This window comes from Lethenteron reissneri, chromosome 43 (genome assembly GCF_015708825.2).
Source record: "Lethenteron reissneri isolate LAM-NWPU_2019-01 chromosome 43, ASM1570882v1, whole genome shotgun sequence".
Lineage (NCBI taxonomy): Eukaryota > Metazoa > Chordata > Hyperoartia > Petromyzontiformes > Petromyzontidae > Lethenteron > Lethenteron reissneri.
The window spans coordinates 685,916-711,808 of NC_083821.1; the positions used below are offsets into that span (position 1 = coordinate 685,916).

General features: G+C 51.2%; 1 protein-coding gene across 1 annotated transcript in view; it reads left to right on the forward strand.

Annotated features, from left to right (window-relative positions):
- Positions 1-25,893, forward strand: part of LOC133353379 (receptor-type tyrosine-protein phosphatase kappa-like) — a 189,203-nt gene that overhangs the window by 52,586 nt on the left and 110,724 nt on the right. The window contains 8 exon segments of the mRNA XM_061569582.1: positions 4,506-4,618; positions 9,599-9,763; positions 12,685-12,763; positions 13,598-13,713; positions 16,946-17,117; positions 18,087-18,380; positions 22,567-22,914; positions 25,007-25,116. Coding sequence (XP_061425566.1) covers positions 4,506-4,618; positions 9,599-9,763; positions 12,685-12,763; positions 13,598-13,713; positions 16,946-17,117; positions 18,087-18,380; positions 22,567-22,914; positions 25,007-25,116 — 1,397 coding nt within the window.

Consider the following 25,893-nt stretch of genomic DNA (forward strand, 5'->3'; position numbering starts at 1 on the left):
GGGGGGGGGGGGGGGGTGGCAAGATGTTTAACGATCTCGCCTGGTATAAGGTCGTGGGTTCGATCCCGACCCTGACGCCTGCTGTATATTTGGAGTTTGCGTGTCTCTCTCCTTGGTCGTGTGGATTTTTATCCGTGTCCTCCGGGTTTTGCCTCCCTATTTAGCAACATTCGTTTTGAGTATTTTGTTCAGTGAGCTATCAATTGTGGCCATATCGCTTCTGAAAAAGAGCTGTGGAGCTCACTGAGCTTTACCTGGTGAATAAACGAATAGTTTATCTTCAATAGGCCCGGTGTTGCTGGCCGCTCGCCATTTTTGGGCCTTTCGGCCGTACTCCCCAACTGGGATAACAAAATGCGGCAGTCAGACGACGGCACGAAGCATCGTGCACTGCCGGATGTTCCGCGAGTCGTGCTCCCGAACCATCTCTCGCCACGAGAATGAGGAATGGCAGTGAAACCGCTGTGCATTTGACGTCGTTCATTTGTGTTTCATTCGTGGTGTTTTTAGTAAAAGCGATTTATCATTAAAAAGAAATTCCTCTGGGAATAAACACTTCAGCTGATAAAATCTGGGTTCATTAAGGAATTAAAGGGAAATCTTTTCAAAGCATTTTAGGAAATGAGCGTCCGTTAGCGATGATAGAAAAATAAATTGCCACATCGCGCGTCCCCCAAGTCACATCCCAAAGAGGCTTAATCACCAAAATGAGATATTTAATCTGCTGCCACTCTCCGCTGGGATTGAGCAGCATCGTTAATTTGTCTCTTCCAATTACTGTAATTAATTGTCGTCAGAAGGTTTAGAGCCGCGTCCGTGGCATGTGGAACCCAACTCGGAGCACAGCTTCAGTGAAAGCGCCTCTGCTGTTGCTCGGCCTGCTCGCCACATGTCGCCAAGGGCTACAAGGACGCGAGCTTTGAGAATCCTCCCCAGACCTGCTGACCCTGCCCCAAAGCGCCCCTCGTGTTCAAATGGCCGCCTGCTGCCGGTGAAACGGCACGCGGTACAGCCTTGCACTTGCCTGCTGGTGCCATTGCTTGTGGAAGGGCCATGCCACTGGAGGAAGCTTCCGATGGAGCACGTCTCTCGGGTATTCGGCCTACTCTTCCACGGTGGCCAGACGACCCGCAGTGGTTTGAGTGACTCGCATTTTAACCCACCGCACGCGCCCTGCCGACAACCTGTGGCGTATCCATTCATGCCGCTGGGGGGATGGAGGTGGGGTCAGGGGGGGTTAGGTGGGTGGATGGGGGCAGGAGTGGGGGTAGAGTTTGAGAAACCGGCTCCATCATCATTCGCGCCACAGATGGATTCGGCGTTTGGATCGCAAATCACCATTACACCACCGCGGCAGCCTCCCTTGCTATGTACATCTGAAATTAATATTTCTGTGTAGACATGGGTAGCAATATCTCCAGGTGCTGCTGCTGCCCCGGTCACTTGTGCTGCCGCACACCCGACTTATTACGCATAACTGTAAACAAATACTGAAAGTAATTAGTTGCGTGGCAGTAATTGACACTGCAAGGTTGAGCCATGGCAAGCGAATAATCAAATGAATATAATAGCGTATAATGAGATAAAAAAGTACCCTTCACAGTAATTAATCCGTGCACGTTGTGTGCTTTCCGCGATGGTGCGGACGGCCACGACAGAGGCCGCGCCAAGCGAGTGGCCGGGGGGATTCCGAACGGACGATTTGCATCGGGGCGGCTTTATTATTTTTTCAACATCCGAATGAACAGCGCACGTATTCAAACAAAGTCACGCGCCCCTTAATTATTGTGCGCAGAATGGCTCATCTGGAGATAATCCTCCAGCTCGGGTTAGTTACCGTGGTACTGTCATCGCCGTTATCATCATCATCGCATCTCGCAAGGGAGATGTACAAACATGGGCTTGGTAGTGAATCATCATCAAAAGGAGCCATGATCAATCCATTGCTGGATGAAAGCCTCGCTTCATCTTTCATGATCCTACAATGTAACAATCCACTTAGCCCCTGCACACTGAGCTGATTTCACCACTCCATCTCATGGGTGGACTGACACACGGATGCGTTCCATTCCTCGGCTGCCACTCAGTCGCTATTCTTGACTATCAGTCGTTGTTGTGTCGTCTAGCCATGGCATGTCTTGCACAATCCCACTTTTTAAGAACAGTTTTAATTACTTATTTTCGTATGTTCTCTAATCCACGTGTTTTCTTGTTCTGTCTCTCGATGTAATTCCAAGCGTACATCGTAAATTTACAAACAAGAGTTTGTATATGAAATGTTTTATGTGACCACATTTCTCCCCCTTTATTTCCAATATTCGTATCGCCATGTATATCCTCTGTAAAGGGCGAGTTCCTGTAATTGAAAAGTACACACATTACATTATCTTCGTTCAACTTTGTAAGCATATAAAAATACAATATGCAATTTTTTAATGAACGTTTTAGTAACTTTCCATCCAACCGGACTCCCTGCTTCTTCCCTCGCACCACTCCGATGTGGAGTTCCCTGCCCATCCCCTACAATTATAACCGTGCTCCGCTTAGGAAATGTGTAAACTTTCAGCTGTCGAGAGTTGGGCCTACGGCCCGTGCTCGGCAATTGTGTTGAAAAGAAACCCAACCCCAAGGAGATGTAAACATTGCCTCTTTCGCTCGGGCGACCTGGGATACATCAAGGGCAGGAGGTTGCGCGATAAAATTGTTTTTTTTTACATTTTCTCGAGCACCAGAAAAGACATCAGACGCCTGCAATACGGTACACGGGAGAAGTATCTGCGGCGCGTTTGGTCGCACACCGCGTGCCAAAGTTGAGGCCTCGCTTGCGGCTCGCTTGTTGTGGCTGGCGGAGGAAAAATAACAAGATAAAAAATATTTAACATAAAAAAACCTGATCCTTCAAAAACAGGAGTGCATCTGAAGAATTGGATGCAGCGGCCCCCGTGCGCAGGTGCTGCGTGCTCGCGGCAGGCCGGGCGCGCAGGTGGCGGGCGCGGCGATAAATCCGGTGACGCCCGACGAAGATCGCGGGGGAGGGAGGGGAGGGAGGGAGGGAGGGGGAGGGAGGGGAGGGAGGGAGGGGAGGGAGGGAGGGAGGGGGAGGGAGGGGAGGGAGGGAGGGAGGGAGGGGAGGGAGGGAGGGAGGGAGGGAGGGAGGGAGGGAGGGGAGGGAGGGGGAGGCGGCGGGGGAAGCAGCGCGGCTTCCGGCGATGGATTGCGTTGTGATGCTTGGGTGACATTGTTCTGCCGCGCATGTCATCTCGTGGTGCCGCTGGCTATAAATAAAGTTGTGTTGAGTCGGCCGGGGAATTTGGCTCAATGCTGCTTTGATTCGCAAAAAAAGCCTTTCGGGGCCAGCAGCTGAAACAAAAAGTAAATTGCAAATTTTCTCCCTTTGCTGGGGCTGAACCCAATTTTCCTGCAGCTTGACCTTCCAATTGTCTTGCTGTCCCCGATGCCGCAGATGCCTAATAGCCATATGAATAATAGTTTGTGTAATTATTTGCGTTGTAAATCACGCTTCAAGTGGGAATTCTCCGTAAAATTTACGACTTCATTATTGAGTTTTATGCGAAAAAATGGTCCTCTTTCCGGCTGTTGTAATATTGTAAAATATATATTTTTTCATGACTTTTTAGATGTTTCCAGGACACGGCCTGCACTATTTTTTCCATCAACTGTGGAAAAATACCGACGTGCCTTTCTATGTATGTGTGTGATGTTCCATCATGACGCTTCTAATAAAGACTCTGAGGGAGGAATGCTTCCCTTACTTTATTTTCTACCAGTCTGGGTATTGGTAGAAAACTGAAAAGAGGTCCGGCCTAAACAACCAACACTCTCTTTTCCCCTCGATCCGAAATGCATCAACACCTCAACCCAGTCCCAGATCAAATTCATTATCACGCTCCTCTTCTCCAAGATCCTTTAAGGACTCGTTTCTACCTACCTCTCCCCTCTCATCTCACTCTACCACCATGCACACACTCACCTAACAATCCCCTCTCCGCTGGCTTCCCGTCGAAGCCTCCAGTCAACCTTAGCTCAGTGGCAATTTGCTCTTTCTCCTCTGCTTCCCACATTCTCTCGAATTTTGTTCCCCAGCCATCTGTGCTGTCAACTCCAGGCTCAAAACCTTACTGTGTTTACCTGCCGATAGCGGACTGGATCGAAACAATAAATATTGCTCACTGTTTCTGTGCAGCATCTTGCGATTTGATCACATTTCGGCGCTAGATAAATCCAGGTTTCATCACCTTGCCTTTCATCACGTGGCTTCATCAGGAACATGGGCTGTACTGGCTCATTGTGAATACTTTCAACTGCATACTGATCCTATCATCGGATTTCGGATCAAAATAAACGTTGGGCATGTTTTTAATTGCCTGTTAACGCATCATCTGCACGCCTTTCGACTCATTCTTTGCATTGGACGTCTGCGGTACGGCTAGGCTTCTGCAGTGGAAAAAGAGGTCGCGCGTGTGGATTGTGCGTGTGGGTTTCAGGGCCCTTTGTGATGCTGGCCGATGCCGCGGGCCGACCTACCAGCAGCAAGGCGCGTCTCGCGCTGCCGGCCATGATGGAGAACGATACGCACTGCCTGGACTTCAGCTACCAGGTGAGACTGCTGCACTGTGTTCGCAGACACTGCACGGCTGACTGCCCGCCACCTGCCCGGCTGGCGCACGCCCCGCACACATCCTGAACGCGGCACGTGCCCCGCGCACGTGGCGGACGTCCGCGTGTACCTTGTGCGTGACTCCGAGTGCGCCACGCACACCACTGCATTTGGTGTTGGGGCAAGCGCTGTTAGCGATAGCCTATTAAGGTCGGAGATATATTGTTGAAGGGTATGATGACCGACACCATGACCAGCCTCCTTTGTCTCGCCATTGCCGATGTTTATATACCACGCCAAGTACACATTTAAGTCTTAGTCAACCAAGGCGCAATATATCATTTGCTTACTGATGGTAGGCCAGGTATGGGAGGCCGGTCACCAAGCTCAGTGCAATGTGCATCGTGTGCTCGTCGCTGAGCCACCCCTTCCCCACGTACCACGGGCAACACGCTTCATGCGCCACGCACTGAACGCACATGTCAGCAACACATTCGTTATCAGCAATACGCATTTATCCCTTTATTTTTACTTCGATTTTGTTTTAAAGAAAGCTAAGGAAGAGTGTTGTTTGAAGTCACTGTGAATAATAATTTCAACTGGTAACATGCACAGTACTCGCTCACTCTCGTAGAGAGAGAAAAACAATTCCTGTTTTGAAAATAAAAACATTCAAACACTTTTCTACTATTCCAAAAGCATGTACTGTTTTGGCGATGAAAGCTTTTCAGAAGTAGTCATATAAAGTCACCTTCCAAGGTCATCTTCTAACGAGGGGATGGGGGGCGATGTCCCACTGGCTCTTCCTGCAAGAATTCTGAATGTAAATGTCGTTTTTCCTCTGTCTCGTGACACCGTGACACCAATAGCACGTTCGGAATAAAATTGGTAATTTTTTTTGAAAAATTCGAACAAGAAAGTGATGCATTTTCTTTTACATTTTTCATTTAAAAATCGGGTGTTTTCTTTGGCCGTGATAGCCAAACAGACGCAGCATACGTTGTTTATCTCGAGGTCATCGCGACCTCAAACAAATCTCCGCCACAACAAAAAACGCCCGTGGGAACCAGGTCGGCTGATCGCTCCGGCGACACTGATAGCGCCCGGGCGCCGAGGCCGCAGTAATTGGGGTTAAACGGCTCCGAGCCTCCTCCGTGATGTCTCGGCCGCCGCACCCCCCCGGGGCCGGATGTGCGACTTACGGTGACCCCCACCTCCCCTGCTCCACTTCCCCCCCTCCCACCGCCGCACCATGTACACCACCGCCGCTCCCTCCTCTGTACCTCCACACAGAAACAGATTCGACTTCTGTGGCTCGCTGCGTTGCTGCATTATTGCGTTGTTGCACCGTCTTTTGTTTTGTTTATCATGGATACTGAGTACAGGCTCAAAAACTCAAAGTGCCAAGTGGCTAGGAACAAACTGGACTTTTGAAGGTGTAAGAGGCAAGGGTGTGAATAACTTCCTTGCATTGAGCAAGGGTGTAGGAACTCAGGTGGGGGGGAAAGGCGATGGGTGGGTATTCCAGAGTTGAGCAGAGTGTGAGAAAAGAAGCAGAATTATGAGTGTTGTGACCTGCAGTGCGGTGGCTGAACACAGCCTGGGTGACACAAAACATCCAGTCTGGTAGACCACGTCGGGAAGTGAAGTTCACAGGTGTGGTAACCATGGTTTCAGTTTCAGTTTCATGTATTAGGTATAACCCTGTGAGCCATGCGGCTTTTGACTCGGGTGCAACCACAACAAAACAAAAACATGAACAAGAAACATCTTAAAGTGACTACACGCAACAGGAAAATCCTGGATAAAATGGTGGTAGTAGTAGTGATAGAAGAGTGACAGGGAGGTGACTGGCTGCCATTCAGTGAGTGACTGGAGTTAATCTGCTTGATCGTGAATCGCGTTGAATGTTTCACGCTGAGTTCTATGAAGGACAATGAGGTAGGGAACTGGGTACTCTACCCCCCCCCCTTCCCCCAGGTATGAATGGTCCCATACTCTAACTTTGGCTGAATTAGCGTGGGGGTCCGGCTCCAGTGGCCACTACACGGGGCCACTTGCTCCCGTGCCCGGATGTGAATCTAGGAGTTGCGGTTGCATCTGTTGCATCGTAGAATTCCTCTCGTCCCCGGGTTAAGACCAGAAGGTCAAGCTTAGTTCTGTCTGGATTTAAAACAAGTTTATTATAACTATAGATGATATTTGTATTGGTGTACATTATCTGGTACGACATTTGTAGTGTCAACGATTCAGAGACAGAGTTTATAGGAGGCAATTTTTTTATTAACAACTTTCACGGTCTCGTCCACACACTCTCCACAGTAGCTCAGCCCAGCCTGTACACAACACGAGCCGTCTAACACTGACGGCGCTGACTGAGATAGCCAACTACTATCTTTCATAGCGCAATATCTATTAGAAATGTTTAGCAATGACGGCGTCGAGACGACAGCAACGACGAGAAGAGTCCACTCCCAGAACCGGCAGCCTCGAGCTCCCGCTCTTGGCTCCTTTATGCTCCCAGCGCGGCCTGGCTCCGCCCTAACTGCGCCTCCCTTCTCGAACCCGCTAGCAGGTTCCAGGGCCCTCCGAATGGCGTCCTCCGTGACCCTTGCCCTGGTGCCTCCTGTCTGCCCACACATCGTTCACACCCTCACCGGCGTGTGTGCTGTCTGTCCGACCACAGTAGCCGCCGCTGTCCCCCAGCCGGCGCTATTACACTACACTTGGACCACGAAAATGGAGCGGAAGCTGAAATTTACGCAAAGAAGCCGGATAGAGAGATGCAAGCTTGGAATTGCACAGTAGATATACATCAAGCAATACGTGGATCAGAGAACAAACACGACTCGGAGGCATCTTTTTGGCTGTGAAGAAAAGTGAAGGGCCTTGGGCAGGACACATCACTAGAGGGGATCGTGGCCCCTGAGATTAATGACAAAATGGCGCCAAAGGAGGGAAGGTGTTCTGAAGTGCATCCTGGGAGTGAGCTCTGGGGATCGTGCGTGAGTGTGCGTGCGTGAGTGTGCGTGCGTAAGGGGGGAGCGGTAGTGCAGCGGTTAGTGTGCTGCGTTATGAACCCGGCAACCCGAGTTCCATTCCCTCTCGCTGCCAACACCAGTGACGATTATCTGAACCAGTCATGGGCATCGCCAAGGTCGACTCGGCCTCAAATGAGTACCTGGTGCGGTGTGTAAACATTACCACCGGGGAGACAAAGGTGGCCTGACGTGGTGTTTGCCACCCCACCGTACGCTGTGGCGGCCTTCAGTGGCAATCGCGAAGATCACTTGCCTCAACAGCCTGTTGCAGGATATACGGGGGTTCTTTATCTTCGTAAGCGGTTGGCGGGTGGTGAGAGTTGGCATGGGCGGTGAGTGTACCGGGGCCGAAGACCCCCGTCCCCAGCGCTGGCGCTCCACACTAGGCACGATCGAGGTGGCTTGACGACACGCCAGACGTCGCGCTCAGCGCAATAAATGTGCCTTGCGAGTAAAAAACACATTAGTCTTTGTGTTGTGGTTACAGCGGGGAACGCCGACACGATTGACATTTCCCCTGAGTGCAGGGAGAGGTGGACGTTGCGCTATTTGTCCAGACAAACAGAGGGTTCGCCAGGTCTGCACGGTACAAATTGAAACGCTTTTTTTTCTTCCTGTGTGCGCGTCTGTGTCTACGCATGTATTTTACACTTCTTTCGCGCCGTACGTCACACCAACCGTGCTAATCAGAGTGGCGTGTGTATGTCTACGTGTGTGAGTCTGGCCTTCATAGGTGCAGCTCGCCAACAACGCTTGCCCCCAACATTCTGTTCAGGCGAGACAGGGGGGTGGTCTTTGTCTTTGTGTCTGTGTGTTTGTGGAGAGCTGGGTGCAGTGGAAACTCGGCAACCAGGCTTCAGTTCCTGGCCACAGCTAACATCAGTGGCGAGTGATTATCTGAATCGGCTACCCACCGGACCTCAGTTCTCCGCCAACGCCTTACACACCTCAATGAATCGTAGAAACCTTCGCAGTGCGTCGCAGAACCTCCGTGAAACTCCCAGGACAAGGACTGCCATTGCTTCTCGTCGCAGCCTCCATCATCTGGAATGCCACCCCCTTATCCACGTCTGTAACGATTGATAATTTTCATAGGTCAAAAACCATCTAGAGGCGCTTCTCTTCAGCTCGACATTTAACCACCGAGTCTCCCTGGAACCGCGTGACGCCATCCGACACTGAGCTCTGCTTCGCGCAACATTGCGCGCATTATAAATTGTTTATTATTGTGATCATGAACCAGTCCCAAGCATCCTCTAGGTCAACTCTCCCTACGATAGGATCCTGGTGCTGTGTATGACATCAGCATTGGGGGAGGCAATGTTTGGTAGGCCTTGGTGATGACACCATTTTCCCGTATGCTGTATAGGCCTTAATAGGTGCTCGCTAACATCACTCGCTAAAAACAGTCTACGAAAGCTACACAGGTGGTGGTGGGTGGGAGGGTCAGCAGTGGTAGTACTCGTCTGCTCTGTGCTATGATCCTGGTGACGTTCATACGTAGGAGTTCACAGCCTTTCATATGATTCATGATTGGGGTTTGTTTGAGGTCCGGATTAGCGTGGTTGGATACATACGGCGAGAAAGCAGTTCAACATAAATACAGTCAATGAATACAATTCCAGGCCATGAAATAATTGGCAAGTATAATAGTCAACTCATCCTTCAGTGAGTGGAGTCCTCAACAAACCCACGATGTATATTTTAATATAGCTAGGTGTGTGACGTCACAGGGAGGCCACTGGGCAGGACTTGTTTACGAGTGGGCGTGGCTATGTGAAACGGGGCGTGGTCGAGAGAGGGAGAGGGAGGAGCGGCAAGCTCTCGCCATGTGTCCTGGTTGAGCCTCCAGGTAAGCTTTACGCGTGCGCTTGCTTGTGCGTGACCGGTGCTTGGCACTGACACCCCAACATCCCCCCCCCCCATGCGTTCATTTCAGGTTGTCAGCAAAGTGGGGGCCATTGCCTCGGGCTCACTCCACGCGTACGTGCGGGTGAACGGGGGGGCACTCGGGGGGCCGATTTGGACGGCCCCCGTGCCGCGCTCCAGAGGGTGGGTCTTCGCCGAGCTGGCCGTGAGCACCTTTTGGCCAAACACCTACCAGGTCAGAGTCATTGCCGTCGCCGCCCTCGTCGTCGTCGGAGTGACGCGGACTCGTGGAGGCGTCCGGGCTTCTGTCCCCGCGCTGCCGCGGTGCAACACGCGGGGATGGTGGCAGCGCCAATCACGTCACCCACGGCCACGTCGCCCCGAATGCGCCCAGTCATGTCAGCTCTCAGAAGCTAAGCAGGCCTCAGCCTGGTTGTCCTCTGCCGAGATATTTGGCCATCGTGGAAAAGTACGACAAGGAGCTCTCTCTAGGGTGAGATCTCAAGAGTTAGGAGCTCTCTAGAGGGAAGCCCTTTCTCCAACGGTGACGTGAGCACACAATTACAGGGCTGTGCCTTTACCTGCCGTGTGTGTTTTTTGTTACCTCCCAGGGAGCATTGTGGCTGTTTGTCCCTACAAGCGAGGGCCCAATTGCACGGCGACGCGCAGCGCACACCGAGCCGCGGGCCACCGATTCAGCACCGGGGATTTGCCTTGCACGGCGTGGGAGGGGGTCATGCGAGCTCCGAGCACAAACGTGCTCCACTGTGCCTCGATTAGCTGCTAAAAAAAGGAGGATTAATAATCATGCATACGCATGGATTCGCAATGCTATCCTCCTCGGGCATCGTGCTGAAGAGCACGGAGAGCGACTCGGATTAATCTCGAAACCCTACGCAGTAGCTCTCAACGTTCGTTGGAAAGCTCTCTTAAAAAAATCAATCACATGGCATGTTATGTAACTATATTTTATCAGGATTCTGATTTAAAGTACATTGCAGCTTGCCATTGAGCAACTCCGTTGAGATGCAAGATCATGCCGGTGGCAGAGAGCGCAGATGCAAAAACATCGACGTCTCCCGCTCGGTCGCTCGCTCCGCAGCAATCATCGTCATCATCGTCATTGTCATCATCCGCACGGACAGAGTGACTCTGGCCACAGCCGGTGGGGAACGCGTCGTGCAGGCGTTTACACAGCCGGAGATTAAACGCGGTTACGCCTCTCACGGCCCTTCTCAACCGCCGCCAGCGCTGGAGAGGGAGGCCCTGAGGCTCTGCTTGCTCGTTGAGGGAGGGAGGGGGGGGCGAGACGCGTGGCCGGGTGGGGGGGCTCGCGTTTGCCGGGAAGCGCGTCGCGATGGCCGCCGGTGGAGTTGGGTGGCCATTGAGATGCGGCGTCGCGTTTCGAGCGAGGGCTCAATGCCACGATCGACGTGCCTTGTGACGTGTGCTCAGATCCCATGCAGATGAATGGATGTTGTGCCTGACACCCCACAGGCTGATACGCACACACGCATAGACGCAGATGCATTCACATATGCACACAAACACACACACAGAATGCAAAAATCATAGGTACACTCACTATTACAAGAACGCCTCCGCACACAATGCGCGCACACACTTTCATATTCACGCACAAAAAACCCACGCCAACCCTAAACCCAACCATAAACATAGCCCCTACCTAATCCTGAACTAAACCCTAACCCTAAAACCAGCTCGAACCCCAACCCTCTGTGCTTGGCTAGACTGGAGCAACCACTCCTCTGTAATCACGGATTCAAGCGGTCTTCATGAGTCCTCATGAACGGATCCGTGATTTTGCAGAGGCAGGTTCAGTGTTGCGGCAGTGAGAGGGAAAATTATTGTAATTTAAATCTGTACCATGATTCGTACGCTGCAACACCGTTTGCGCTTGTGCCTTGGTCTTCTTACTTGGGGTCATGTCCGGGTCGTGCAAGCCATGCACACGGAATGATTGAATTTACAATCTCTTTTAATATAATAATTTCGGTTTAATTAAATCGTTTTAACAGGTTTCTCAACCTTCCCATTTTAGAAATCGTTTAAAATATCTTTCTATTAGAGTAATGTGAGATCAACTGTGGGGGAAGCAATTAAAAGGAGCAGCTTGTTGATTTCTTGGTCCCAGTCACTGACAGATTTTCTTTCTTCCAAACAAAATCGGAAATAAAAGAAGGGGTGCATCTCGGGAATTATTCACGGGGAAATAACACTCTTTCGGAATGCACGCCTTTGAAATGAAAGTGCGAGCAATCCTTATCGTATGAAAAGTCCTACTCGATAAAGGATCATTGCCTAAATAAATGTTGTTTTCCCTTGGGCGGTGGGGGTGGAGGGTGGGGGGAACCCCAAAAAGAAAATGCCGTAAAAACCCTACAATGTAATTAATTTGCTGGGGCTCTTTCCCTTTTTGTTGTCATGAAAGGAGCCGTGAATGCAGAGATTATGCTCAAATGCATGTCCCTCTTTGTGGTGGTAATGGATTTTTTATTTGCTGCTCCTAGGAATGCATTTGCCAGGCCCGCGATAAGGAATTCCACATAACAATTTAAATGTCAAATCGCTGGGATTAAAACCTGCACGACGCACGTGCAACGTGGCCGGTGGGAGCTTTTGAGGACCTCTAAAAGTGTCCGTTTCAGTCGTGTGCTGACATCAACAAATAAACAACGAAATCTTTTTTTCTGGAAGGGAAGGAGAGGTGAACTTTGAGTCGCCTTCATGTTCACGTTGTTGTGGCGATTGGGTGATCAGTCCTTGATCCCTGCACGTGGCGAGATGAAGGATGGTGATCGGCAGCATAAAACAAACAATCGTCGCCCTTGAAAGTACGGCACAAAGAGGCGTATCTATTAACCGCCCACACTCTGTGCAGCACTCACACAGGGTGTGACTCTTACATTTTCTAGATGTTCACAAATTCGACCGTTTCACGTATCATCATCCTCAGTCCCCACTGAGACAGACACATAACGTTATATTGTACCGGAATTCGAGATTTTGTGAAATAATATTGAACAACAACAACAACAGTGCTCCCGCATTCTGGCAGCGTCACTTGAGAGGGCGCAGTGGTGGCGGTGGTGGAGATTGAAAGCCAGAGCTCACTCGCTGCGCTGTCTTCTCCAGATCGTGTTCGAAGTCACGAGCTCGGTGCAGCTGTCCTACGTCGCGCTGGCCGATGTCCACATCCTCAACTATCCCTGCAGTGAGTGTTGCCTGCTCGGCCTGGGCCACCAGAGATCGATTCGTGAGCGGGATTGTTGATGAAAATACTCTTCAAGATGTTTATTTACTTATTTCACATTTTGGTCGACGATAAGTGGATGAAAATCACCGAGCGTGATGATGGTTAGGCTTGCTGCCCAGCACAGACCAAACACGACCGTGACGAGACAGAGTTGCTGAGTCTGAATGAAGATGCTGCCTAGGAGCATCTGGTTATTAGAGACCGCACTGCACTGAGGAAGACCACAATTGGTGATTTCGATGTATGTGCATAAAATAGTTTTACGGAGTGCACTGATTTGCTGAGCTGATACTATGGAGGGAGGGTGGTGGAGTGTCTGGCACTCTAACCAACGTTTAGCAAAAAAGTCGAATGGACTTTCACTGTATAGTCAACTGGACTAAGGAAATGAAATCCACAGACTCAGACTCGGCTGAAGTGTCACAGGCTGCCGTCGGCTAGACCAGGAACACGACTAAAATTTAAACCGCATCTAAATGAACCCCACTGGTGATGTTGTCGCGTGTGCGCGCGTGGGGCGAGGGCCCCGTTTGGCTTCACCGACTTTCTCGTTGCACTGCGCTAATTGTTACAGCGACGGTCGCGCAGAATCGTTGACGTGCGCCCGGTTCATCGCCACGCTCGCACGCCACGTATCGCCAAACGTGACCATCGCTCATCATCATCATCAGCCACGATCTGTCCACTGTTGGATGACAACCTTCCCACGCCTTTTCTCACGGTCTTACGATGCCACAATCCATCGAGCTTCTTCGCGTGAGCTGATGTCGCGGCGGCGTGTCCACCCTGCAGACGAGGTGCCCCACTTCCTCAACCTGGTGAACGAAGAGGTGAACGCGGGACAGAACGCGTCCATCCAGTGTGTCCTCATCAGTCGGCGGCAGCAGCTGGGCACGCTGTGGCTCCAGGTGCGCTCCTCCCTCCGTCTTCCTCCTCTCTTTCCGCCGAACCTTGCGCCCAACGCAGCCTTGATTGAAGGAGGGACCATGAGACGTACAGTAACACGGGGGGGAGGGGGTGCCCGGCACCCACCAGGAGGCCCCTCCATGCTATGGGGAGGAGAGGGATGCGAGGCGGTGGGACGCGCGTCTTCGTTCGTAGAGCGAGCGCACGAGTCGGGCATCTTGCTGCTGCACGCGTCCTAGGCAGGACATCCTTTCTCACAAAGTAACATTCCGGGTCGCCGGTCGGCTGTACTTTGTGGCACTTGTTTAGCAGCCGCCGTAGCCCGAGCGAGAGGTATTCTTATGTGGTGTGCCGGGTGTCGAGGGGGTTAACGCTTGCAGTGAAGCCCTGTGGTGGGCGAGCAGTGGGCATGGCGCTTCTCCCACCAGCCCCAACGATGCCTCCTTCGGGGGCCAGGGGTGGACATCGCTTCTCGCTGCGAGGGGAGCCGTCATTGTGCGACCGAGACGGCCACTCTCACGCAAGCACGGGAGAGTGGCATTTGGCTCATGCTTGTGTTCGTGAAAGGCTGAAGAGGTCAAGATAAGAGCTTTTTATTATGATGAAATAGTGGGATAGGATGAGCACAAAGGCTTTATAAAAAAAATACCATTACTGGTCTCTGCTATCACCATCTTTATGGCTGTTGGTCTCAAGGGGGTTTCAATGACTCTACTTCCTTTGTGTGCCCGTCCCTGCTCGGATATATTTGTTGTAAGAGGGGTCAGTTATGAACAAGAAAAAGAAATGTTGAAAAAAATTTAAGAGGAAAAAAAACCCCGCTTACAAAGTCTCTTTGCCTCTTTCATTTAAATGACATTCAAATTTACGGACGTCTTTGTCTCCAGAGTTCCTCGTAGGAGTGGCCGCCTCGTGTTCAGGCATGTCCGCCCCAGCTGCCGTTCCTCCGAACGCGTTGCGAGCGAGCGGGGAGGATGGCCGACCGCTGGTAGCGTGCGGCTAATCTACGCGCAAATAGAATAACGCGGCGCGGCGCGTACGTGGCCGTATTGTATTCGGAATTAACTTTTTTTACAAGAAAAGATATCCAAGGTTGCAGGCCCTGTGATTGCAAGCATCTGCATTATAAAGTTCGTGGCCTGGGTGCTGTTTTCTGTTGAGCCCGAGGCGTTGAGTGCGAACGTGAGAACAGCTCCTCCGTGGTGCCGTCACGAGTCCCCTTACTTCATCATGAAATTCATTAAGTTGAGCTGTCACGGTTTTCAATGAAAAGTCCGTTGTGTGTGTGTGTCGCACACATCCGTGGGCAAGCCCGCTTTGCGACAAAGGATTCTCTCCCAGCCTGCGCAGGCTGGGGTGTTGTGCTCCTCCATGTTGTTTGTTTGTGAAACGTCGTGTTGCTTTCTCGAGATGGCTCGGTCCACCGTGGGCTTAATCGAGAAGCAGATGCACTTTGACAGCGGGCCGGCGCTCAAACACTAATTCCTTCTTGTTGCTGTTGTTGTTATTTTAATTTACTTTTTGCTTACTTTGAATTCATTAATTGCAAATGTGTCACAACAACAAAGTTTGCTTTTGTTAGGTTTAAAAATGCATGAGAGACAAAGACGGCTTTGTGCGCCTCTGGCCGGTGCAGCGCAGTGGCTGTGCCAAGCGTGGGTTTTTCCATGGCACGCGGGTGTCTGCTGCTACCGCCAGCCGAGCCGTGCCCTCCTGCTGCAACCTCCACTCTCAAAGTCTCCCCAGTTCCCATCTCCACACCCTCCCATGTCCTCCCCTCTCCACTCTCCACGCTCTCTCATCGTCACACCCTCCCACCCATTCCGACCTCCATGGTCTTCTTACCGCCTTCCTTCTTCTACCTCTTGAACTTTCCTCCAGCATTCTCCCTTGCTTCTACGAGCTTCCTTCATCAATCATTCCCCTTCTGACAGTATTATTGCCAGCGAACATATTTTGCCTCCTCTGATTTGCTGAGTGTGTTTAAGTCGTAGAGCTGTGTTTGTTCACGATGGTGGCGGTGTTGGATTGTTTTTTTGGTCCGTGCTGCCACATCGCAGCTAATGTGGTCATTGGCGAATGTTTCTGTTATCTCGAGTCGGGTTTCCGTTTGCTGAATATTTGCAATGGCTTCTCAAACCCTCTTGCCACCTGTTTGCTCTGCTGCTGCTGTTGCTGCAGCGTTATCTGGCTCGACGCTTGCCTCTCTCTACACCATCATCTCTCTCTGAAAATCCCGTGCCCTTGGATGACTCGATAATGCTCTGAGTTGTGTTTTGCACCCATGACTTGCCCACCAGTTGTCTTCCATAATCCTAAATACGTGTTGTTTAGGATACCGTTTGTACTCTTCATCTGACATGTCCCTGCTGTGGATGAGTATTTTTATATTAGATAGTCGTGGCTATATTAGATAGTCGTGGCTATATTAGATAGTCGTGGCTATATGGCTATAATCCTATCATTATCTATGACTGTCCTGTTCCTATCAGGCTCTGCTAATGACTAAGGGTTGGCCACGTGGCCCCTGTGTGCTTCTCTGACCCCTTCACAAACCTGACGGCAACTGGCAGGTGGCCTCTCTATGCCTCGGTGCTACTTTCAGATGCTGCATTGATTATCGGGGCCGCCCAGAGGTTTCATTTAGGCCCTTCTTATCCCGCCATCAATATCCCTGTTGCGGGGCCCTCTTTTGTGGGAGGCCTATCTCAAATTGGCCATTTTGTCCAACCCTTACCCCCACTAGTTATTTTGATTCTGATTATTCAGATTGATAGCTGAGTTCTGATGTCAGCTCCGCCCACTGCTCAAGTAGCTCTGCCAGTTGCTTCCATCATGCGATGAGCAAGAGGTCCTGAACATTTTAAACATGGGCCAAATCCCAACCTTAGCACTGCCGCAACCTTGGTTAAAACCAAGGCTGTTGGTGGCTTTAGACACTGTCGCCATTTGCAACTTGGCCATTAACAGCAACTGTCCGTGTCCCGATGCTTCGACCGGCTCAGCGGTTTGGGGGGGTTGCCTCGCCCCATCGTCCTTCCCTTGGGGTCGATTAAAATGAACACCACCTTGTGGGGGAAGCCAACAATGGTGGATGTCCTATGGATGAACTCGCCGCTGACATAGCAATGAGGAATTTCCACCAATGGCTCAGGGTTGTATAGGAGATGAGCCCAGTCTTGATACTCATCGTAGGCAGGAAATCAACGATTGTGTTTGACTTTGACTGCTCAGAGCCAGAAGGGTAAGGACGTGATGGTGGCCAGCAGCCACCTGCAGGCGCGGCGCTACACGGCCACCTACAGCTTCCCCACGGCCGCCAAGGACGACTCGGACAAGTTCCGCTGCGTCGTTCACAGCACCGAGGGCGCCAGCGTCTCCAACTTTGCCTCGCTCATCGTCAGGGGTAAGAGAAAAATAATCCAGTAGTGTGCGACTGTGGTATTCCAAAACAAGAGCGAACAACGTATAACAACGCAATGTCCGATCCACAAATACGAAGGAGACATCACAGCGATACACTTGTAGATGTTGCCCTCTTAACGAAGGAAGAAGAAGAAGAGGAGTAAGGCCCTTACTGGGCGACATAAGCCGCGGCTGGGCTGGCGACGGTGAGGGGGCTGCGTAGCCACAGAGCGAGGTAGCCAATGTCGCAAGTTCTGTTTGCAATCGGAATTCTCGTAACTCCTGGTAAATAAGAGTTATGCAAATTGGGCGCTTGTAGTTACAGTTAATCTTATGAGTGATCGGGTGCCCTGGAAAAAACGTGCTTACCCACAAAATTTCATCTGTCCAGAAAGTGGAGCCTCTTCATGTTGAGAGTAGGAGGATTCAGTGGATAGAAAGAGTGATTTTTTTAAAGTACATTTGCACTGATATTTGCATAGAAGATACAACAAAAACAATCGCGGGTGTATATTAAAGTGTTGGAGTTCCAGCGGGGATATCTGATTAGTTAGGGAATGTATCACCGTGCCGATTGCCACTTTGATTGCTCCACAAATCTGAAAATGCGACAATACTTCGAAAGAGAAGGTTAACTTCTACTACCATAAGTTTAACTGGATGGTAGGTGATGGTGACATCATCGGTATCACCAGCCACACGAGAGCAGAGGGAATCATTATCTAACCCACTCTGCATATTAGATTAATAATTATCATGTTTTAGTAAAATCAATATTTAATTCCAATAGTTGGAATTCAGCCAAATGGAGTGCATAACCAAATCAAATGTTTGGGTTTATTGTGACGTATGCCATCACTGGCGACTGAACGGTCAGCTCGCTCAATACGCGACACATCGGCCGTGTTGCTCCGTGCTGCCCCCACTTTAAATGTTTCATTTCTAACGATCACCGTCTACCGCCCGCCAGAGCCCCCAACGCCCGTGGCTCCCCCGCTGCTGTTGCGCGTGGGCCCCACGAACCTGTGGGTCCACCTCAACGCCAACTCGATCGTGGGCGAGGGCCCCATCATCCTGAAGGAGGTGATGTGGAAGCAGAGCGCGGGGACGTGGGCCGAGGTGAACCGTGCTGACTCGCAGACCTACAAGCTGTGGCACCTGGACCCGGACACGGCCTACGAGATCCGTGTGCTGCTCACGCGGCCCGGCGAGGGCGGCACGGGCCTTCCGGGCCCGCCGCTCATCACGCGAACGCGCTGTGCAGGTACCCGGCGGGGCGGGCGGGGGGAGGGCAGTGGCGGGCGTGAGGTGGAGAGTAGGGGCTGGGGTTGCACACCCACGTGGGGTTAGAGGTAATCGGTGTAGAGTGTAAGGCAGAAGGCGCAGGGCACCGAGGTCTTGGCTAGAGCATTGATAATAACGGTAGCGCAGGTATGGGGTAAACAGTGAGGGGGGTGAGAGAGAAAGGGCAGCGTAGGTACAGATACAAACGGTACAGGTTTGGTTTGGGACACTCCCTGTTTCAGAAAGGCACTCCCATGGTGCCACTTGCCCGACTGGGTAAAGGGTAGGGCGACCTGAGTAGTGGGCGGAGCCTGTGAGCAGTAGGCGGGGCCAGCGAGAGGCCACGCCCCACGGGGGTGGGGCTAGTTGTTGGGTGGGCACGGCTATTGAAAAGTGGGCGGTGCTGATAGAGACATAAAAAAACTAATTTTTGTTTAACACGTAGGCTCTGTAATAAAGTTTTTCGGTTAGATCGCCTAAATACAATAACAGGTACTGCTATTTTATTGCACACAAACGACAGGAGGTACAAGAGCAATGTGCATGCATAATGTACGTTGATTACCATGTGAATAACCCAACCGGCAATGGATACCCATTGCAATTTATATGCATTCATTAATTCCTCCCTTCGCACGTGAAGGTCTCACAAGTGACGTCATCACATCTATACCTCTAATTAAGGATCAAAACAGGAGGATGTCTCCACAAATCTGGCTGTCGCCTGATGATGCTCGTTGTAATTACTGCCGAAACGTCGTACTCAGATTGTAAATAGTGTGGATTTGCTCTCCAATACACCGGTGTGCTGTACTAGTAACAAATGAGCATGTTCTGTTTACGACACATTTATATTTACGTCATTTAACCCACAAAAACGTATATTATGGAAACAATTTTGTAATTTATTTTACCAGGTAGGCCGACAGAGCTATATAGCTCTTTTTCAGGAGCGACCTGGCCACAAATAATAGCTCAATGAAGTGGCTTATCACGTGGAAATTTATATCAGCAAATACTCTTAACACATGTTTCTAAATGTGGAGGGAAAAACCAGAGGACCCGGAAAGAAATGCATGTGAGTACAGAAAAATGTGCAAACTCCAAATAGACAGCAGCAGCAGCAGGCGTCAGTGTCGAGATCGAATCCACGACCTCCTGTACACCAGGCGAGTGAGTTAACAGCTCGCCAGCGGGTCCCGAGAGAGAGGGGCTGCAGCTTACCATGTGTCCTGGTTGAGCCACCGAGAAATTAAAGCGCAAGTATAATTAATCATAACGGGCAGCTGTGGCTAAGGTTTCACGAGAAGAGGGAAGCACAGCGCGTGTGCACGCAGATGTGCACGAGTCCATGGGGGCAGTGCACACATCTTCGTGTCACTGCCGTGCTGCGTTTGGTTTACAAGCCGCATGGCAACCGGCAATTAGTGCGCGATCCTGTGCCCATTAGCGCATCGCACGTTGCTGATGCGTGATTCACGTTGATTGCAGCTGCAGTGGAGTGTTGAGGCGAGGCACTGCAGCTCATTCCCAGTCACGTTCAGTTTGAGTCACGGGTTTATTGAGCGCGCTGCTGTAACGGGCACATTATTAATTCATTTCAACTTCATCCACGAGCTCTGCTGAGGCCGCCGCAACAATAATTTGCTGCTTTCTCACCTGTTAGCCTGTCAGGTAGCCGGAGGGCGGGGGGTGCGCCATGGGTTAAAGGGAATGCCGCCAGGGCTTATTGTCTCACGTTCAGCAAGATTTAGCTTCGTGCTGGTCCTGTGGGGCGTGCCGGCGTCGGTCTCAATGGGCGCCCGTCCGCCCGCGTTATCTTTTGGAAATGGCTGCGTGTACACGAGCGTGTGTCAAAGCCTATGGGCCAAGTGCTTCAAATTACTTGTTAAACTATCCTCCACGGGCACGGGATCGAGAGGGCATCTCCGAGCAGCGTAACATTCTCCGCCGGAGCGAGTGGCTGGAGAGAAGTAATAATTGTATCGGCACCGGAGCAATGGTCCGCGGCACGCTCCAGCGTACACCGTTATTTATTCTGCATTGATGCCGCCGAATTAAGTGCAAGCTGTGATGATTATATTTGGGCAAAAACATTCAGTTTGAAGTTTGAGATTTTGAATGCGTTTCGGACAAAAACATTGCTGAACAACAACAGCTGCTATTCGACACTGAGTGGCCGTGATTTCACTACAACACTTGTGCCAGGCTAAGTGCACCTTGAGGTCACGTGAAGTGTCGAAGGCTTGCTGATAGGAGGTCATGGAACACACCCAGGGTTGATTGACCACGATGACTGACAGATGCACCACCTGTGCTCCCCACTGTGTCAACTTGTAGCGTTTTAGCTGCCTGGTGCTCCACTCATTGTTGTGAGCATCGCTCCTCTGTGCCCTGTTTTTGTTGGACGACTACTGCCTCCACCTGCCCAATAGTGTCCTTCACGAGCCTCCTCCGCAGAGGTCGATTTTTACACTGCTGGTACCGCTGCAATTTGCTCCACATCCTCCTGTACCGCATCATCCCCTATCGTCTCCCGCCCGTGCCGCCATATTTGGCACCCTCTTTTACATTCAAACAGAAGCTGCCTGGGCATGCGGTGGATTAAAAGCGTGCACACACACACGCGTATATGCACTGCACATGAGTTGGTGATATTGCTGAGCAGGGATGAGGGATCAGCTCCTGAGAGGCTACCCGTGAAAGCCAGTGGTACGCGAGCCATTCATCGGTATAATAACGACTGATTGTTGTTGTCAGCCGGTTACTCCCCACCATCGGGTGAAGGCCTCCCCCATTCTCTCCTCAATCCCCTCCTTTTCCCGGCTGCTCCTGTCCGGTCGTGACCTCCGACCTCTGTGATGTTGTCTCGCTGCTGCTACTGCTGCGGCCGTCTCTTCCACTGTCTCCCTCTGCTTCTCCTCCCTTCCATTCGTCTTCGTTCCAACGGAGTTCGTTTCCTCTCTCATCTCTTGTCAGATTTTCTCATGACGAGTGCTGTGCGTTTTCACTCGATTGTCTTTGCTTTAACAACAGCAGCATCATCTGTGAGCCCTGTTCTTTCAATTATTTCTTCATCATCATCTGAATAGATCTCATTAATTGCCAACACGTATTTACAGAGCGATTTTCAAATCACACGCCTTATTTTCCAGCTAACTTGTGGCATACAGTGCGTGCATTGGCAGTGCAAAGGTAAATCGAAGAAAGACAGCGTACTAAGCAGAGTAAACGAGGAGATGGTAGAACAATGTTGTTACACAGATCATTTAAACTCCACAAGTTATCTGGCTCTTGAAGTTTTTTTTTTTACAAGTCTGGGTTAAATTAGTTGCATATCTCCCACGTCTAATAAAGCCCACCAGTCACGTGACAATTCCGCTCCTTACTGTCATCACCTGCAGAGAGGATTTTCAATTTAGGACATGTGTCAAGATTGAATTTAGATTTGGGAGGTGCAGAAAGCGATTACTTTCATCTAAACACGTTTATCGTAATGGTTTCATTTTTATAGCCAACAAAAACCCGGCTAAGAGCACGGTGGAGCGTGGAAACTGCTTTAAAAATACTATTAACTCCCCGACGGGGCAGCAGATGTATCCGTTGTGTCAGACATGACACATCTTGTCGCGGCAGTACAACATTTAGCGCAAAACATGCCATCGTTCATAGCACAAGTCATTCAATTAATCGTCGTGATGAAGGGTGACTTTTAGATAGAAAAATATATTCTTGTTGGTCTCATTTTTGCCAACTTGCTTGTATTTTTTCTTGTTTTGTTCCAAAATAACGTTGGCAAATTATAGTTTGTCGTATGATTAAGTCAATTCACATATCTTGATCATAAGAATCATCTTTAATTCGTCAATCGAAGATCGTTGCATGTTTGTCTCAAATGAATTGCACAAGTAGTAGTTGACAATATTTGGACTAATTCTGAGACCTGATTAACCTGGGTTCATTTACCAGCTTGTGGCTACACACATCAGCGGTGAGTGCTATATTAACCGGGTTTTGGTACTCCCTCCACCAACCCACGCTGGCGAAGTATGGTGAAATCGTTGAGTGTACTGAATGACGTAGGACTGGTGTGCTGAGCGATGGCCGTGTGCCGTAAGCATCGTCACGAGAGCGAGGTTCACGGTCGCTTTCCCCTCCGTCTGCAGAGCCGAAGCACGGCCCTCTGAACCTGCGTGTGGTGTCCATCCGCTCGCGGGAGATCAGCCTGCAGTGGGAGCCGCTGGGCTACAACGTCACGCGTTGCCACGCCTTCAATGTCACCGTGTGCTACCGCAGCTGGGCCACGAGGGGCCCGGCGGGGAACGGCACAGCCGGGGGCGCGGCGGCGGAAGCCGGCGGCGGCGGCGAGGAGTGTAGGGACGCCGGGAGGGCGGCTCATGGCTTCGTGCTGCCCGGCCTTCCTCCGTTCCGCAACCTGAGCCTGCAAGCCGTGCTAATGACGCCCGAGGGGCGGAAGGCGAGCGAGCGGGTGGTGACGCACACGGACGAGGACGGTGAGCTCTGCCCCCGCGCCTCGGGGTTGCTGCTGCTGGGGTTAGATTAGTCGCCGCTTTTTATTTGAATGGCTGAATGAAATCTGGATATCGTTGATCCAGACGAGATAGATAATGCTGACCAATTTGACACTGGTCCGCCACTGCTGTCGTACAACAAACCGGGGTACATCGTGGAAAAAATAATATTTCACAATACCAGAATAGGGGAGAATTGTGTGTAAACACTCCTCAAGAAGAGGACGATCCAGGGAAAACCAGGACAGGTGGCAACCGTGCTCATTCTGCAGGGCCGGCGTGGGAGGTCGCCCGGGTGGAGAGAGGTCACAGGGGGCTTAACGGGGCCTTTCCTTCTCACTCCGGCGACCTTCAAGGAGATTTCTTTCACTTGGTGCCAAAGCTGCATCTCGTTGTCTATTTATTAAAACAAATATTACAACTTTTTTGACATTTTGGGACGTTGAGATAATTTTTTCCTCAGCTTATTGGTTTTTAGAATTCTTGCCCGGAGAGAGCGAGCTTTCATCTGGCACCCTCTTGTACGATTGTGTATTTTCCTTTCCCACCTTGGCCGTATGTAAGCCGTGGTGGAAATGAAGATGAAAAGCTCCTGGCAGGACTCCCAGTCTCCCTCGATTCGGACCGCGTACAATGAGGCCCTGTTTCCAGTGGGCTCGCCGGCCCCTTCCTTGACGTTGAGTAACATTTTCCACTGAGGCTGCCCTTTCGCCCCTCCGGGTAATTGAGTTCCTCGGTGTGCACCTTCCCGCCTGGAGCCGAGCCGTGCGGTTCTGTGCGAGCGCCGACCCCGTTTTCCACAGCGGGCGACACTTTCCCGGGTTGCCAGAGGATAAAGGTTCAGCCCCGCAATGACTTAATCACAGCACGGGCGAACGGTAACCTGGATACTCCGCACGTGGCTGATTGAGGGTTGGCTGGTCCCGGTTGGGCTGCTTGCCTTTTAGTTTTGCTGTGGCCGTGGCTGCTTACCGGGACACATTGTGTGAATAAACATATCTCACAATGCTGAAATCGTGGAAGATTGCATGTAAAATCATCATCGTGAGCGGTCCATTATTATTATAATACAGCTGACAAAAATCAGGAGTTTAATTTCCCGGGAAGACTCATATATTGCCCTGGATGGCTGCCCCAGCTAGAGAGAAGATCCTGGGAAAACCAGGACCTCTGGCAACTTTACCTTTGTTCAAATCCAACCCTTGCATATTCTGTGCCACGCGGCTCTGCCGGTGCAGCCAGCTGCTGCAGCGGCCAGCACCGCCGGAATCCCCGCCGTGGGACGTTCGGCGCGATTACGGGGGTCCGGTCGTTACTCTCGCCACCTGCTGCTGCGTCCAGCTGTAATTAAACGTCTACCCGAGCGCAAAACAAAACAACAAGCCACAAACGCCTCTCGTGGAGCAAACTTTACCCAGGCCTTGCATCCCACGCTGCAGCAACGATAATTTGAGAGCTTTGTCAAAAGGTAAAGGTGTAGCCCTGCAATTGATCTCCTTGCGCCGCTGCTGGCAGAAGGGCCTATACTTCCGCAGAGGCCAGACATCTTAGAAGAGGTGGGGAGTAAACAAAACTTTACCCTACCACATGTAACCTGCCGATCGACTTGGGTGGACCATTTAAAGCAAAAAAAAAAACCCTTTAAAACTGTGGCGCAGCAGCTGCACTGCCACATCAATTCTAGTGATGTGACTCCATTTGATGTTCAATGATTACGTGTGAGCGTGACGTGACCCTCATCACATCTCATCTCTGCACATTTGAAAGGGCACCCCCAGTGGCAGTTGTCCCTGTGGGCACAAGGTGGCTCGTCACCTTGCCGACAAGCGGGCATTAGTCTGCCCAGTAAGGGACGATGATTGCTGAGTGTAATTCCACCGAGGGATCGATCTGGCCCTGGTTTGTGTCGCTGCGAGACAGGATTGTTTTTTTTCATTGAGCCGCGTCTTCCTTCCAATGCTGGTGCAGTGGCTGTGGCCACGGTGCGGTTAACGGGTGTCCCCCACTCGGTGCAGTGAACGGGTGCCCCGCACGCGGTGCAGTAAAGAGTGTCTCTCTTCCTCTTACTCCTCAGTCCCGGGGCCCGTGTCCCTCGAGCGTGTCCAGGGCGTCGTCACCGAGGAGACGATCTTCCTGCAGTGGAGTGAGCCTGACGAGCCCAACGGCGCCATCGTTCAATACGAGGTGAGACCCGTGTCGGGCACACGCACGCTCGTGCCGCACGTCGCTCGTTCTCCTCTGCTGTGCCACAGCCGTGAGTGCTGTCGATTCCCAGCCACTGACCCACTGCCTGCAAGTCCAGTTGAGATATCACTCTCCGTCGATGTTCGCCGTGAATGGGAATCAAACTAAGGATGGCAGGTTCATAGGGCGGCGCGCTAGTTTTTGCGCAACTGCTCCACCCAGACACTATGCATATATAGCATTTTTATTATTTCATCATCGTCATCATCAGCCATGGTCGATCCGCTGCTGGATGAATGTGCTCCCCAAGCCGCCGCAACTTCTGATGATCCTGCGGTGCAACCATCCGCCCAGCAGCTGCTGCACACAAATTGATTTTTACTCCTTATAACTTGAATTTAAGATCAATAATGACTAAATCATTAAAAATGCATATGAATGTATTACTCACATTAATTACACGCAGCTATTGTTGCCGAACAGGAGTTGCCACTAATAGACAAACTGTGCGAGACCATGCGCTTTGCGTCCATGGCCAGAGGCCAGCCGCCAGCGTAAGTCCTCGAGTCCCAAACTCCCCCGCTACCCACGGCACTGCACGCTCGTGCGGGCCCTGCTCAGGCCTGACACCCGCGTAGCGCGATGGACTGGGAGAGAGTCGGAGCCGTCTGTCTCGGGAAACTTTGGTTTGCTGCCAGCTCCCCCGGGAGTTCTAAACAAGCAGAGCGTGAGAGCATGTTTACGTTCGGAGAGTCTCGGCCACCGGGCTATCGACCC